This window comes from Eleutherodactylus coqui, chromosome 1, assembly GCF_035609145.1.
Source record: "Eleutherodactylus coqui strain aEleCoq1 chromosome 1, aEleCoq1.hap1, whole genome shotgun sequence".
Classification (NCBI taxonomy): Eukaryota; Metazoa; Chordata; class Amphibia; order Anura; family Eleutherodactylidae; genus Eleutherodactylus; species Eleutherodactylus coqui.
In genome coordinates, this window is record NC_089837.1 from 389,621,393 (window position 1) to 389,637,934 (window position 16,542).

Below are 16,542 nucleotides of genomic sequence, written 5' to 3' on the forward strand. Positions count from 1 at the left end.
TAGGTCCAAGATCACAGAATTTAGCAATGTCATCTCTCATTTATCTGTGATTATGAAGATCGTTTTTGCCCTATAAACCTTATACATTCTGGTGCCACTATTTATCTGCAATTATAATCAAATATTCTCTAAAATGGCCATATTTTACAGCAGTGTTGAGTTGTTGCAGAATTGTTTCAATTGTTGACTTGCGCCACTTTTTACACCCCATCCCTGCCACTGATGTCAAGAACTACCGCCAAGAAAAGTATAGGAGGAAGAGAGATACCCGGTTTTATTGCCCCATGTAACCATCCCAACCAGACCCCCGTAATTACCCCTGTCTTCGGAAATACCACACAGCTTACATTGTTACTTCTATCTAAGATTTAGGGAACACCAAAAAGGGCGTGGAGGGGTAGGGGGGTGGGGTGGCATTATTTTTAGGGAGTCCTTTTTTTTTCTTCTTCTGCCCAAGTGAGCTATGTGGCATGGAATTGATTCAGTTGTTCCCTGAAATCCAATGGGTGTTCCCTCCATTATAGGCCGAGCTATGTGTCCTATAAGCAGATTGGGTCTACAATGGGTATGTTTCTAAACACAGGACAAACTTTTTAAAAAATGGGGTCACTTGTGGGGGTTCTCCATCATTTTGGCTGCTCAAGGGCTCTACAAGTGGGCAATGGGGACTAAATCACCTTCAAGCAAAATTCCTGTTCTGAAGGCCATCGGCTGCTCCTTTCAGTTTGGGCCCCGTTGTACATAGAGACATAATATTAGGGCCACAATGGGTATGTTTCTGAGCACAGGACAAACAGGGGTATCCATTTTGGGGTGCAAGTCTTCATTCATATGTGTGCTGTACAAAAAAACCAGTTTTTAAAATGAAACCATTTTTGCAAAAAAAATGAAAATCATAATTTTTTCCCTTCTGCTTTGCTTAAAGTCATTCATAAACTGTGGGGTCAAAATACACAGTACACTCCTAGATGAATTTGTTAAGGGGTTTAGTTTTCAAGATGGGGTCATTTGTGGTGGGTCTCTATCGTTTTGGCCGCTCAAGGGCTTTACGAGTAAGCAATGGGGCCTAAAACACCTTCAAGCAAAATTTCTGTTCTGAAAGCCACCGGCTGCTCCTTTCAGTTTTGGGCCCCGTTGTGCATACAGACGTAATATTAGGGCCACGATGGGTATGCTTCTGAACTCGGGACAAACGCGGGTATCCATTTTGAAGTGCAAATCCTCATTTTTATGTGCTCTATAGAAAAAAAAAGTGCCTTTAACCCCTTAACGACCAATGACGTACCTGGTACGTCATGGAGCGTCGGGGTATGTATGAAGAGAGGTTGCGTGGCAACCTCTCTTCATACAGTGCGGGCATCAGCTGTTTATAACAGCTGACACCCGCGGGCAATAGCCGCGAGCGGCCGCGCGGCCGATCGCGGCTATTAACCATTTAAACGCCGCTGTCAATTCTGACAGCGGCATTTAAATCCCCCGAACGATGTTCGGGGGTCCCGCGCGGCCCCCCCGCGGTGAGATCGGGGGAGCCTTGCACGTATCATGGCAGCCGGGGGCCTAATGAAAGGCCCCAGGGCTGCCTTAGCAGACTGCCTATCAAGCCGTCCCCGTGGGGTGGCTTCATAGGCTGCCTGTCAAAAAGCAGTATGACGTAATGCTATAGCATTACGTCATACTGCAGGAGCGATCAAAGCATCGCATCTTAAAGTCCCCCAGGGGGACTTCAAAGTAAAGTAAAAAAAAGAATCAATAAAGTTTTTTTTTAATTGAAAAAAAAAAAAAGTTGTAAAAGTTTAAATCACCCCCCTTTTGCCATATCTATTATTAAAAAATCTAAATAATAAATTAAAAATATGTATTTGATATCGCCGCGTCCGTAAAAGTCCGATCTATCAAAGTAGCACATAATTTTTCCCGCACGGTGAACGTCGTCCGAAACAAAAAATGAAGAACGCCAGAAATGCACTTTTTTAGTTACCCTGTCTCCAAGAAAAAACGCAATAAAAAGCGATCAAAAAGTCATATGTATTCCAAAATGGTACTACCAGAAACTACAGGACATCCCGCAAAAAATGAGACCTTGCTCAACTACGTCGACGGAAAAATAAAAAAGTTATCGCGCGCACAAAATGACGACAGAAAATAATTGAAAAAAATTTTATGTCTTTAAAAAAAAAAAGGAGGAGTATAGTAAAAAAAAACCTAAACAAGTTTGGCATCGTAGTAATCGTACCGACCCATAGAATAAAGTTATCATGTCGTTTTTGTTGCCATTTGTGCGCCGTAGAAGCAAGACATACTAAAAGATGGCAAAATGTCGTTTTTTTTCCATTTTACTCCACTTAGAATTTTTTAAAAGTTTTTCAGTACATTATATGGTACTTTAAATAGCACCATTGAAAAATACAACTCATCCCGCAAAAAACAAGCCCTCATACAGTGACGTGGATGGATAAATAAAGGAGTTATGATTTTTTTAAAGGGGGGAGGAAAAAACGAAAATGGAAAAAGAAAAATGGCCGCGTCATTAAGGGGTTAAACTGACACATTTGCAAAAATATGAAATTTTATTTTTTTCTCCTCCTAAATTGCATAAACTCCTGAAAAAAAAAACTGTGTGGTCAAAATACTCCTGACCCCCCTCAGTGAATAAATTAAGGGGTCTAGTTTATAAAATAGCATCATTTGTGCGGGTATCTATCATTGACACCTATGAGCCTTTGCAATCTTTGCTTGGTGTAGGAAAACGAAGTGTTCCTCAAAATGTTCAAATTTTAACATTGATTATCAACGTCTCCTAAATGGTTAAAAAGGAATGAAATTTTTTTTCAAATGTGCGTCCAGAATAAAGTGAACAGATGGAAATGTATATCTTATCAAAATGTGTACAGTATGTTTGCATATATTTGAGATATTGCAATTAAATAAATAAAAAAAATTTCAAAATGTTCCCAATTTTGGCGCTTTTAATAAATTTACACAAATTCTATCGGTATATTTTTACCACCTAAATGAAGTACAATATGTGGCGAAAAAAACAATGTCAGAATTACTTAGGTATGTAAAACCTTTAGAGTTTTTCTATGTTAAATTGACACATGTCAGATTTCCAAAATTTGGGGTGCAAACAGGCTTCGTCACTAAGGGGTTAACATGCACAGCAAGTACGCATGTTAAAGGGGTGGTCTCGCGAAACCAAGTGGGGTTATACACTTCCGTATGGCCATATTAATGCACTTTGTAATGTACATCGTGCATTAAATATGAGCCATACAGAAGTTATTCCACTTACCTGCTCCGTTGCTAGCGTCCTCGTCTCCATGGTTCCGTCTAAATTCGCTGGCAGCTTGCTTTTTTAGGCGCGCTTGCGCAGTCCGGTCTTCTCCATTCAGCACGAGCCGCTTCAGTGTGCTCCCCGCTACAGCTCTTCTGCGCATGCGCAGACGAGCTGTCACTGCTCGGGAGCGCGCTGCAGCGGCCATTCTGTACCTTCCTCTGTTAGAGGAAGGTGCAGAAACTGGAGCTGCCCAGCGGAGAAGCCCAGCCCAGCAGCCCCGAGAAGCCTCCCAGGTAAGTGATTTGTCGGGGGGGGGGGGGGGCTGTCGCTGCGCCGGGGGGGGGCTGTCGCTGCGCCGGGGGGGGGCTGTCGCTGCGCCGGGGGGGCTGCCGCTGTGATGGGGGAACTAGCGCTAGGCCGGGGGGGGGGGGGGGGGCTGTCGCTGCGATGGGGGGGCTGTTGCTAGGCCGGGGGGGGGGGGGGCTGTCGCTGCGATGGGGGGGCTGCCGCTAGGCCGGGGGAACTAGCGCTGGGCTCCGGGGCCTTCACCTGGGCTGAGGGTCTAGCGCTGGGGAGCCGGGGGCTAGCGCCGGTTACCTGCTGCCTGGCGGTGGGCGTCTGGTCGGCGGCTGCGGGGCGTCTGGTCGGCGGCTGCGATGCGTCCGGTTGCCATGGAGACACAGCTGGCGGCGTCTCGGGAGCGCGCACGTCGGGCTGCAGCGAGCGACGGGGAAAGAGCCGGCGGCCATCTTGAGGAAACTTTTATAAGTTGCTGAAACGCTGGAACGGTAAGTACGAACCAGCTAGAAATGTCATTTACAGGGGGGCTTAGTAATGTGTACTTAATGGGGGGGACTGGGCAAAAAAAAAATTTAACTGCTTCCTCGAGACATCTTCTTTAAATGTGTACTAGCTGTGTACTGCATATTATGCGTGTGAAAAATACACTGGCCACATACACGTGCGAGTAAGCCATAAAAACCAACCGTTCTGTAATACTTTGGGTGCAGGGAGCTATGCTTGAGAACGTGGTCCATGCCCACAGCCATGCTCTAAAGCATATGTATACAGAGAGATGATGGTTTGAAATGACACATCCAAAACTTGTAAAGAGATGACTATGCCCCCTTCTAATTTCTGTCAGGTGCAGAATATCATCTATTTTACTTTCTATCTGGCTTAAATAGTGGCAGTAATTTATGTTTGCATGGTGAGAATAGTAGAATTTGCTTCAATGTACACACAGTCTCTCGTAAAGCACCACCAGAAAGGAATTGGAAGAGCAGATGTGCAAAAACCCTTTTAACCCCTGTACTGGGAATTTAAAAGAAAAATGACATTACGTTTTTTTTTTTTACTTGTTACCCAAAATATTAAAAGGTAAATTTAAAAAAAATCCCTATTTTTCCGTTTAAAAAAAAAAAAGAGAGAAAAAAGTAATAAACATTTGCATCACTGCGTCTGTAAAAGTGAAAGCTATTACAATATCCCGTTCTGTTAATGCCATCAGAATCAAAGGTTTTATTTTTTTTGTTTGGTTACCCAATCTCCCCCTAAAAAGTGAATATAAATGGTTTAGAAAGTCGTATCTACCCCAAAATGCTACCAATACCAAAATAAGTTTGGTGACTCCCATAAATTGTACTGATCCACGGAATAAAGCTAAAATGTCATTTTTACCAATTTTTGTCAACTGCGTAGAAACATTCCCTCAGAAAAAATTGCAATTTGTGTATTTTTCCTGTTTTCACCCCACTTAGGAATTCCTAAATTTTCAACACATTGTTACGTTTAATGATATACCATAGGACACCAAGACCCCATATGGCTGTGTTGACAAAAAAGTAAAGTTAGGATAGCTTGAAAGCAGTGATTTTTTTTTTTTTTTAGTGTCCTCAAGGGGTTAATTTTATGGCATGCACCACAAATCAAAACCCAACATATTGAGATCAAAGAGGCCCCCAGGTCACTGTGATCGGCACACATGTGGACAGGGGGCCCTTGAGTGTTCAAGATTCTTCTAAAGAGAAGTGATTAGGTCCTAAGTGATAGAATCTTGAATGATGGCGCTATTTGGTGGTTAGAGCTAAATTGCCATTTTATAATCCCAGTACATAATGATAAAATCTGATTGGAAGAGTAAAAATACTTAAATAGTTCAGATTATTAAATTCACAATATTTTCCATAATGTTACACAAGACATTGTATGCCAGGAATGTTCTTCCTTTTGGCTCCTTTCCTCCTTTGATATACAATAATATGGAGGTTCTGATTAAAGCCATCGCTTGGCATCTGCGAGTACTCCAGTTTCAATCTCCCAATTTCTAAATTTGTAATGTGCAGATAAATGCCTTTTTATTTAAACCATTTCTTATATATTTAATAATTCATTTGTTCCCTTTCAGATTTAAGCATGTCCTTAATGAAATAGTGCATTCATTGTGTTCCATTATTCATAGACTATCAACTAATTTGAAATAATTTGCAAGGCACTGTAAAATGTATTTAAGTACTATCATATTTGTACTATTTAAAATAAAATATGATGAAGGATTCATTAGGTTTGATTAGAAAATAGCTGGTTTATTGTTCAAAAGCATTTTATCACATAAAATCTGTATTTTACTTAATGAACGTATTATAGCGCTTTGTTCAAGGAGCAAGTGGTATCTTCTTACTTGAGAATGTTTGTACTGATGTAATTTGTATGTGCATTTACCAGGAGTCTACTAATATATAGAGATTATTTTTGGGGTGTTTTTTTATTTTTATTGAAACGTTGTACACGCCCTCCAAACTGGAAGTGACCTTATCAGACCTGAAAGGGGGGAGTGTAGTACATACAAGCGAATACAACATGGTCCAGAGAAGATGATCGACTGAATGGCCGCCTTGTGATAACCATATAGTAGAGTGTTGGCCCTACTTAAGCCCTCAGAACTGTAGCAGTTCTTTTAAGGCATAGATTCTATTAGGTCTTGAAATTGTTCTGCAAGAATATTGGCCCAAGCAGACAAGATAGCTTTATGCAGTTGCTGCCAATTAGATTGAGGACTAACCAGCTCTGAACAGCTGATGAGAAAGGTTCATCAATTCATGCTGCTTGCACCAAATTCTGACCTCACATCAGCAGAGTGCAATAGATATCTGGATTCATCTGACCAGGTAATGTTTTTCCATGGCTCAGTGATACAATTGTTGCGCACTCTTGCCCACTGTAGACTTGTCTTTCTGTTTTTCTTAGACCGCAGTGGCACTTAGACTGGTTGTCCACTGTTATCTCAAGGAATGACTAGTTTTGTATTAATACACATTAGGGCTCTTTCACATGGGCTGCTCAGATTTCAGCCTTCTCGCATAAGTGAGAAGTAGCCACGACCAAGTTGCGGTTGTGTCTCCCGTTTTCTCACCCATTCAGATGGCCGGGTGCGGTGTATATACGCCACAGCCCAGATTCGTGTGTGTGTGTGTGTTCATCTTCTAAACTCCCTTCTCCTCTATGCCTTTTGCCGACATGCCGGTAAAGGGTGGTGGCGAAAGCTTAGCAGAGCTAGTGTTCTAAACTTCCCCTCCCTTGCTGTCTGTCGGCATGGGGAGGGGGCGGGAGCTTAGCAGAGCTGGTTGTGCTAAACTCCCTGCCCCCCCTCTCCCAAGCCTATGGGAGCTGCCAGCAAGGGGAGGGTCTTTAGCAGCGATAGCTGCTGCTAAACTCCCTCCCCGGCACTTTCCTGATGGCTTCCATAGGAGTCTATGGGATTGGCTGGCGTACTCCAGCAAAATATTGGACAAGTCCTATCTTTTCCAGCTAGGTATGAAAGCAGACGGTCAGAATGTGCACCATATGCACTTTCTTTTCTGGGCGGCCAATTTTGCACACAGGAAAATTGCCCATCTAAACAATGCATTGGGGTCCAATATTTTAGATGGTCGAGATTTTCGGTCGTCATTGTATCGTGGCAAGACCGCCGTGATAAAACGCTCGTGTGAAATTAGTCAGAGCAAAAACATTGTATACTGCTGCAGTTTGTTTGTCACTGCATCGGCTGCTCAACAGAACAATTCTTGACATCCTCTTCTGATGCTTCTTGTCAAGGAGCTACTTATATCCACAGGATTCTCTTTCTCTAGATGTTCTTTTCCTCAATCACACCATTCTTGGTATTCTCTTGGACACCACAATGAAAAAATGCCACAAGCTTGTCGGTGTTGGAAATTTTGGCTCCACCTAGTCTAGCACCAATGACCATGCCTCGTTCGAAGTTGCTTAAATTTAAATTTGCCATTCTGATCTGGAGTCGCACTGAAACTGATTCACAGAAAACCTGCTTGATTTTGTGCTGCACTCCGGGGTCACGAGTCTAATGTGTCATACAGGGAATGTCCAATCGTGGAAGGGTATTTGTCTCTAATAGGCCTCATGTCCACGGCCCGCACGGTTTCCCCGTGCAGAATCCCACAGCAGATTCCACCAGGCCTGCAGATATGATGCCGAAAAATACATTTACTCATCTTTCTGGACACTGCTTGGCTCTTCTCCGTTGCGGCCGGATCTTTTTTCCTCTGCACGGCGGATGCGCTCAGGACGCTGGCAATGCGCCGTACCTTCTTTTATTTTTTTGTTAAACTCCTGCTTTCCAGCGGTCTGCAGCACCGATGCAGTGACAGCTGCGGACTTGCCGTGGATCCGGACGGCTTCCATTGACTTCAATGGAAGCCCACGGAAGCCGTCCGTGCGGAAAAAAAACGCAGAAAATGGAGCATGCTGAATGTTTTCCCGCGCGTGCAATCCGCATGGGTAACAGATGAGTTGCGGCCATGAGCAGGGGGGGGGGGGGGGGGGGGAGAGAGAGAGAGATCTCCCCTCCGTTCCTCGCCGCTCCCCGCCGGCAGCCAAATCTTTGTTCCCGAGCGGGCAGGTACTCGCTAAGGGCAATGCTCGATCAAGCAATTGCCCTTAGCGATTATGCTCGCTCATCTCTAATGGCTACCAAATAAAAAAAAAAGGCACTTGTGATGTGATATTTCTTAGAGTAGATTTGTCTACCATAGCCTTCCAGCGTTGTATAGAAGAAGCAGAATCCGTTTTCATTATCCTTTTCGCTGACTGTTTGAGTCACATTATGCCAAAAATGTCTCCATTTTCTTCCATAGGCCATCCCTAGCCTAGGGTCATAAATTACAGATCTGTTTAGGTTATCATCTTTATGGGTTCAGCGGTTTGTAATTCTGCTGCCTTTTTTTTCTGTTTTTAAATAGACGACTTTTAATACCAATTCTGGGTGACAAAATGTGTTCCTTACATTTCTTTCTCTCTATATTTAAATCCAGGTATTTACCAGGGAATGCATGAGTCATTATCTCAGAGTGTTCAACTTTCTGTGGCGTGCGAAGAGGATGGAATACATTTTAACAGACATTTGGAAAGGGCATATGTGCAATGCAAAATTACTGAAAAGTATGCCAGGTATGTCACAGAAAACATACTTGTGAAAGTGTCTGGGTGGTTATTAAACATGCAATGAAATATCTGGAAGGGGAAAATGCTTCGCTGGAAAATGAAGCATTAATTTTCTAGTAGTTACGAGGTGAAAATGGAGGTCACATTGCAGTAATCAAACAAATTTGCTTTGTTTACTTGGGGCCAAGCCTCTGACTCTTTATGGATCAACCCTCTCCACGTGTTTCTGTTTGGTATGGCTTCTCTCAGTTCGATCATTTACATGTGGGTATCAGCTTTTATAGTTTCAAGCCAGCGCGTTCTTTGGCAGCCAGATCTTCTTTAGCCGCTGACAACTCCAAGCATTATCGATGTTTAGAGTGAATTATATGGCACTATATAGCTAACGTATATAAGTCTGTTTTGTAATTTTGCCCTCCAATTAAGACTTTGGTTTACGGCAGTTTAGGGCTGTTTTGCTTGTGATCTTGGTCGGTTGAAGGAATTTTTAGAGGTTTCCTCCAGCACCAAAGTTTGGTGGCATGAATTTTAATCTGGTCCATTTTCTTTAGTGTCCAACATTCGCAGCCGTAAGTAATTGGAAAGATGATTGCATCGACTATCCGCATTTTATTGCAGTGCTTATGTCTGTTTTTCCAGATCTTGTCCATACATACTTTTGTGCTGCGACCTAGAGTGTTTCATCGTATCATTTTATTTTGGGTCCTTATTTTCCGTTGCAGTCGATTTCCTATCCAAGGAAGATGAAGTCTTGAACTGCTTCAATTTCTTCTTCGTTGATTTTAGTTTTTTTTTCCTGTACTTTTTTACTGGCGGCTGTTATGAGCTTCGTTGTCTTGATAATCCCGTATAGGACTTCTTTTTCGCTTCCTTCTTTAACTTTTAGTGTCCGTTGTTTAAGAGCTTCCTGACTTTCTGCCAGCAAGGTTGTATCATCTGTATATCTGAGATTGTGGGTGTTTTTTGACTCCGATGCTGTCTTTATTCTGATATGAATCTATTTAGATGAATCCATCGAAATACACTGGACAGCTTTTCAGTGGTGAATCCTGTGGGGTTTCTCTTCTTCTCCTTTTTACTACTTAAGGCTGCCTGTCCACGGGTAAGTTTCAATTGCGTTTCCCCGCGGCGATAATCCGGATGCGGGGAACGCAGTTCAAGCTTTCCATAGCGTTGCTATAGAGAGCGCCCCCCCCCACCCTGCTATTCTCCACTCGCAGCCGGCAAATTGCAGCATGCTGCGATTTTCCGCGATTCTACGCGGTCCACCTATCTATTAGATAAGGCTGACAGCGGAGATCCATCTGCCGGCTCCTGCTCCCGCGACGGAGATCCGCCGCGGGATACCACAACGCCCATGGACAGGCAGCCTTAAGAAGCGGACAATTGTTAGCCATATTTTCCATAACCTGTGGATATTGTATGCCACAGAAGTCCAAAATAGGAAAACGCCACTAAACAGTAGGGCAGTGTTTTGCTTTTGCACATTTCTGATTCTTACAGCATGGTCTATTAATGTCTAGAATGATATCTAATATTCTTCATGGAATGGGGGTGGGATTCCTAAAATTCCAACCAATGAAACTAGGTTTTCGAAAACTTTTCTTGCGAGTCAAGCAAAGACATCAGGCCTTCCTTATGCTTAGCATTCTTTATGTTGGCAAACCAAATCGATATAGTCAGAGCAGTCTGTTTCCATAGTAATGAAATGCATGCTTTGGCAGTCCTAACAAAGAAACTAAGGATGGACTGTTTATATGACGAGAGGGGAGCCTTGTGATGGAGAAGGGAAAGAGCCGGTCCAAAGTTAGACATCGAAGCAGTAATCTTTTTGGGCCACCTATTATACCACATGCCTAAAATGACCAAGGATTAGGCAGGACCGAAAAATGTGAAGAGATGGTCCCCTTCTGTCCCACATCTCCAGCAGGCCTTACTGACCCTTGGGAAAAGGGTATGTAGGTTGGTTAGGGACCCTAAAACAAGAAAAGAGTATTTTATAGTTAGTGGGAGCTGATAGAAGATTTGTGGGCAAGTGTAAAAATACAATTTCATCTTTCTGGAGTAAATGATAGACCGAGATCTGCTTCCCATTGTGGTAGATGCATAGGAGGGGACTGATGCAGAGGGGATAGCACGAACTTGGATGATGGGGTATATCCAAGTAGTTTGGAGCCCAAGTTCAGTTGTTGAAATGCCGTGTTCCCTCTAGAAAAAGAGAAAGACATGAACGTAAAGTTGTTTTAATTTTGAAAGTTCTGTATCTACAAGATAACTTGATGGGGGGATTGGCTGCCCTCTCCGATTATGTTTTTTGCAAGAAATAATTCCTGAGCAGCTTTTCTTAGAACTCCTTTATTGTGCTATTCCTCTGTTATTGCTTTTGGAAATGTAATACATTGACAAATGAATGTTATCATTTCTCGAGTCAAAGGTTGTGTCCCTATACACTGTCGCTCGTCAGTCAGTACTGTCTGGCTGTATAGACTCGCACCCTAATGACCAGGCAAATGTTTTGACCAAGATGTCAATTTATTACATTCATTAAAGGGGTTGTCCCGCGGCAGCAAGTGGGTCTATACACTTCTGTATGGCCATAATAATGCACTTTGTAATGTACATTGTGCATTAATTATGAGCCATACAGAAGTTATAAAAAGTTTTATACTTACCTGCTCCGTTGCTGGCGTCCTCGTCTCCATGGTGCCGACTAATTTTCGCCCTCCGATGGCCAAATTAGCCGCGCTTGCGCAGTCCGGGTCTTCTGCAGTCTTCTATGGAGCCTTTCGTGCAGGATGCCGGCTCCGTGTAGCTCCGCCCCGTCACGTGCCGATTCCAGCCAATCAGGAGGCTGGAATCGGCAATGGACCGCACAGAAGAGCTGCGGTCCACGGAGACAGAGGATCCCGGCGGCCATCTTCAGCGGTAAGTATTGAAGTCACCGGAGCACGGGGATTAAGGTAAGCGCTCCGGTAAGCTTTCTTTACCTCCCTGCATTGGGGTTGTCTCGCGCCGACCGGGGGGGGTTGAAAAAAAACCAACCCGTTTCGGCGCGGGACAACCCCTTTAAATTTTAAGGTTTACTTAATCTTTACTTCATATTCTCTCTGCTTTTATATATTGATCTGCTATACTTCTCCTGTTCCATAAAATGATGCAAGTACAATATTTTAATGTAAGTTTGTCACCCAGTGAATTGTTTTTCATTCATTATGTAGCCATCCCCAGTATATATAAGTCAGCTAGTATTACCTTTTTTAGTAATTCCTGGAGTTTTTCTCCTCAGGTGGATCATGTGATCATTCTAACATCATGAGATTTATTTGGCATTGTACTCTCTCAAGAAGTCTCTTTTTCAGTCAGCATAATTCCTCTTTGACCACACACACTCTTCACAGGGGAACACAGAGACTTCTATCACAGTTACTGCTAATGATCCTTTCAGACACTTATAATGGCTGAGATCACAGTTCATCCACTTGACTGTATAGTTATGGCCTAGCTTATTTAAGTTAATAAAGAGGGTAATGATGTCCTCCCAGCAGGCTGAGGTGGTACTGACTCAGCTGGTTATGTGATGCTTTGCTGATGCATTACAGGATTGTTAGCACAGCTTAGGGCCCTTTTTTACATGGAACAATGAGCATTCAGTTAATCACTGGGTTGTGCGAAAATGAACGCTAATCCTTCAGTGTAAACACAGCCAATGACTGAACGTTAAGGCTGGGTCCACACGGGGTGGATTCCCGACAGAAATCTCGCGGTTTGGCCGCAGCGAAAAAACACAAGATTTCCGCCGGGAGAACCGCTGCTTCAAAACCCGCGGTGGTTTTGAAGTGGCCCAGCTGCCTCGGTCTTCCGCTGCTGCAGCGGAAAGAAAAAGAAAAAATGAGCATGCTGCGGTCGGCGAATCCCTGCTGCAGTGGTGGCTTCTGCTGGCTTAGCCACAGCGGTTTTACCGTCCCGTGTGGACGAGATTTCTGAGAAATCTCGTCCGAATGGCTGGCTAATCCCAGGGTCAGCAGTCGCATGCGGATTTGCCGCGGCGAAATTCCGTACGAATTTCCCACGGCAAATCCGCCCCGTGTGAACCCAGCCTAACAGTAATTTATTTATCATTTTGGCTTTTAGCTTATCCAGGCATAAAAATCAAATGACTATCGACCTGTTTGGGTTTAAATGGAGCAGGAGTGGGAGCCGATCCTAAGCGGGCCTTTAGATCATTTTGTGCTGTAAAAGCTGTCAGGTTCTAATGCGCTTGACAGATGTCCCGTGTAAAAGGACCTTTACCAGTGTTTCCTGGGAGGAACAGATTTGCAGAAACCAGTGTTTCTATGCCTTCATCTAGTAGGCCAAGCACCTGTGAAACCCAGACTTCCAAACTTCTGTCCATAATTAAAATGCCTTTGGCCAGTTAGTCCTTGGAGAAGTCATTAAACTTGGGGGTTCACTTTTTCTCCCTGCATTGTGAATGTCTACATTCAGTGTCCTCCAATAAAATACAATAACGGTAAAACAAATTATTAGTTCAGTTGGTTTGTCTATTACCATGACTTGGATGACAATTCACAACAGTTGTAGTAGTAATCCATGCTGAAATCCAAGTACTTCCAAGGGGTTCAGTTTCTTTTTACGTGCAGCTGTATGTTACAAAGTTTCTTGTACTATTGATTTATGCACAGTTTAACATGTACTGTATGTCATCATCCATATTTATACTAATCGTTTACGTTACAGAGTTCTCCGGGGTGCTTCATCAGTGCCACGTCCTGGCTTCAGAAATGGTGCATTTCATTCATCAGATGCAGTATTACATCACGTTTGAGGTACAAGTTTGCATTTTTTTTTTCCTCCCAGGTTTTTACTTACTTATTGGAGACATTTATGTTTTTCCTAAAACTGTTGTCCGCTGGGATCTCTTAGGTTCTAGAATGTTCTTGGGATGAGCTATGGAATAAAGTACAACAAGCGCAGGACTTGGATCACATTATTGCTGCTCATGAGGTGTTTTTGGATACCATCATTTCTCGTTGTCTTCTAGACAGTGAATCAAGGGTAAGTTGTTTTTGATGAGATTCCTTTTTATTATAGTTTTAATTCACAGAGGCAAAAAAGTCTCATATTTAATCAAATGCCCTTCACAGTTTAGACAGAATTAAAATATTATACATTTTATTAAATATCATTTAAAATATATCTCAGGGGTACGTGGGAAAAAGACATAAGGACAATAACAAAAACTTCAATAGAGGGATTATCAGGATATCGAAGAAAATGACAAACACGCAGTTAGTACATGTACGGTTTGCGTTAGTGTACGTGGATGGTCCTCCAAGCAAATAGTTAATTCACACAAGTTATACTGTTCCTGATTATACACTTAGCATGTCTTATAGTCTGACGCCATAATTTAGGACTCTTAGATTTATCGATATAGAATGATAATGCGGCTTATCGATAGAGGAGACAAACGTGTGAATCCTGACCACTACACGTATCAAACGTGCAACCAGTATATGTATATCAAAACTCTGATGATATATTCCGCTTTCTCATACAGAGCGGATAACCAATAATATTTACTGGGTTTATCTTCTATTGATTTCTCCCAGTTAGGGCTCCTTTCCACTGGCGATAGCGATATCCCTGCGAGAAAATCGCAATGTTGAAATTGCATCGCAACGCTGCAAAATTGCAAGCTTTTGCGTTGGGAATGCCAGAATCTGCTTTGCCATTGCACTGTATGGGTGACAGAAAAATGCAAAACGCTGAAACAATCCTCCTGCTGTGATTATTAATCCTCGCATCGCAGCTTGCCCTTAAACATCACTAGTGGAAAGGTTGTCATAGAACAACATGTGTGGGACTTTCCTGCGAGAGCTCGCACTGTCGCATCACAGCGGAAAGGAGCCCTTATGTTTCATTCCATGTTTATTTACTAAACAGAGAATGAGCCCTTCCAATAAAGCTGTCAATGCCTGTTGGTAACGTGAAGTTCTTCATGTCTTTTGTTTACATATAAACGTGGGCTAATTATATGTTCACTTTCCATTCACGATAAAAGACCTTATGGTAAAGCTTTGATGTATTAAGTAGCAGTATCGGGGTACTCATATATATTTCTAGATATTTAGTAGCTTTTTGGAGGTTTCCTAATAGTAAACGGCTCTTTTGTATACTTCGACGCGTTTCCCCGCTACGTATCAGCGGATCATCAGGAACAAAGGGAGCTAGATGTTATGAACAAATCAAAGAAAAAGATGTGTTTTCATCTATTAATAGTCTGGGAATACCCACATTTACCCAGAAATAGACAATGAGGGTAAAGATGGATATGGTCAAAAGATGTTTGTCTATCTGTTTAATAGATATGCATAGACCCGTTCCGCAAACATTAATTGCATTACTTGTGAAAAAACGATGTTGAGAGTATAATTGATGTTTCGAGTACCCCGATACTGCCACTTAATACATGAAGGCTTTACCATAAGGTTTTTTATCGTGAATGGAAAGTGAACATATAATTAGCCCACGTTTATATGTGAACAAAAGACACAAAGAACTTAGTGTTACCAACAGGCGTTCACAGCTTTATTGGAAGGGCTCATTGTCTGTTAGTAAATAAACATGGAATGAAACATAACTGGGAGAAATCAGTAGAAGATAAACCCAGTAAATATTATTGGTTATCCGCTCTGTATGAGAAAGCGGAATATATCATCAGAGTTTTGATATACATATACTGGTTGTACGTTTGATACGTGTAGTGGTCAGGATGGTCACGTTTGTCTCTTCTATCGATAAGCCGCATTATCATTCTATAGCGATAAATCTAAGAGTCCTAAATTATGGCGTCAGACTATAAGACATGCTAAGTGTATAATCAGGGACAGTATAACTTGTGTGAATTAACTATTTGCTTGGAGGACCATCCACGTACACTAACGCAAACCGTACATGTACTGTGTGTTTGTCATTTTGTTCGATATCACGATAATCACTCTATTGAAGTTTTTGTTATTGTCCTTATGTCTTTTTCCCGCATACCCCTGAGATATATTCTAAATATTTAATAAAATGTATAATTTTCCTTTTATTATAGGTTTTAATAATAATATTGGAAGTTTCCTTTTGTGACTATTGCATATGGAGTACATATGGGTATTCAGCTATATGATATTAAAGGGATTTCCCATCTTGTAACAATTGTAGCAAGGACCTTTTATATGTGCCTTAACACTTAATGATGCCACCATAGCTTAGAAGTAATTATTTTTCATTGTCATTCTCTTGCCCATGTCTGTGTAGCACCAATGTTTTTGATGCTATCACAGCTTGCTGCTGGTGGGATTACCAACGAAAAGGACTGAAGCCCTAGATAGAACCTCCGAACGGAGATGTAACCGCAAAAGCCGGAGATAAATGCCAGATGCATCTAATCATGGTCATGTGACACTGGCTTATAAAAGCATTTCACCTACAGACCGATATTGGTGTCAAATCACACTTCTACCATTTACACACAAGAGCCGAAAACTGTCTTGGGATCCATACTGCTTTGTCTGCAGTAAATGTCGAATATATATATATATATATATATATATATATATATATATATATATAATTTTTATATATATTTTATATATTTATTAAAATTGTGGCATAGAATGGGGATATACATGTCTACTGCACAGTTGGGCTTGATTATAATAACTTTTTTAGGGTCCTTAGGACTAACACCAACTACAGCAGTCTCCTAGCAATGTGTCCTCACGAGGGGAGTGCTTACTGTGTCGCCTCCCGCC

At 42.2% G+C, this 16,542-nt stretch overlaps 1 protein-coding gene across 1 annotated transcript in view; it reads left to right on the forward strand.

Moving 5' to 3' along the window:
- TUBGCP3 (tubulin gamma complex component 3) overlaps positions 1 to 16,542 on the forward strand; it is a 95,255-nt gene that overhangs the window by 70,908 nt on the left and 7,805 nt on the right. The window contains exons 17-19 of the mRNA XM_066579722.1: positions 8,608 to 8,743; positions 13,475 to 13,563; positions 13,661 to 13,792. Coding sequence (XP_066435819.1) covers positions 8,608 to 8,743; positions 13,475 to 13,563; positions 13,661 to 13,792 — 357 coding nt within the window. The remainder of the gene's footprint in view (positions 1 to 8,607; positions 8,744 to 13,474; positions 13,564 to 13,660; positions 13,793 to 16,542) is intronic.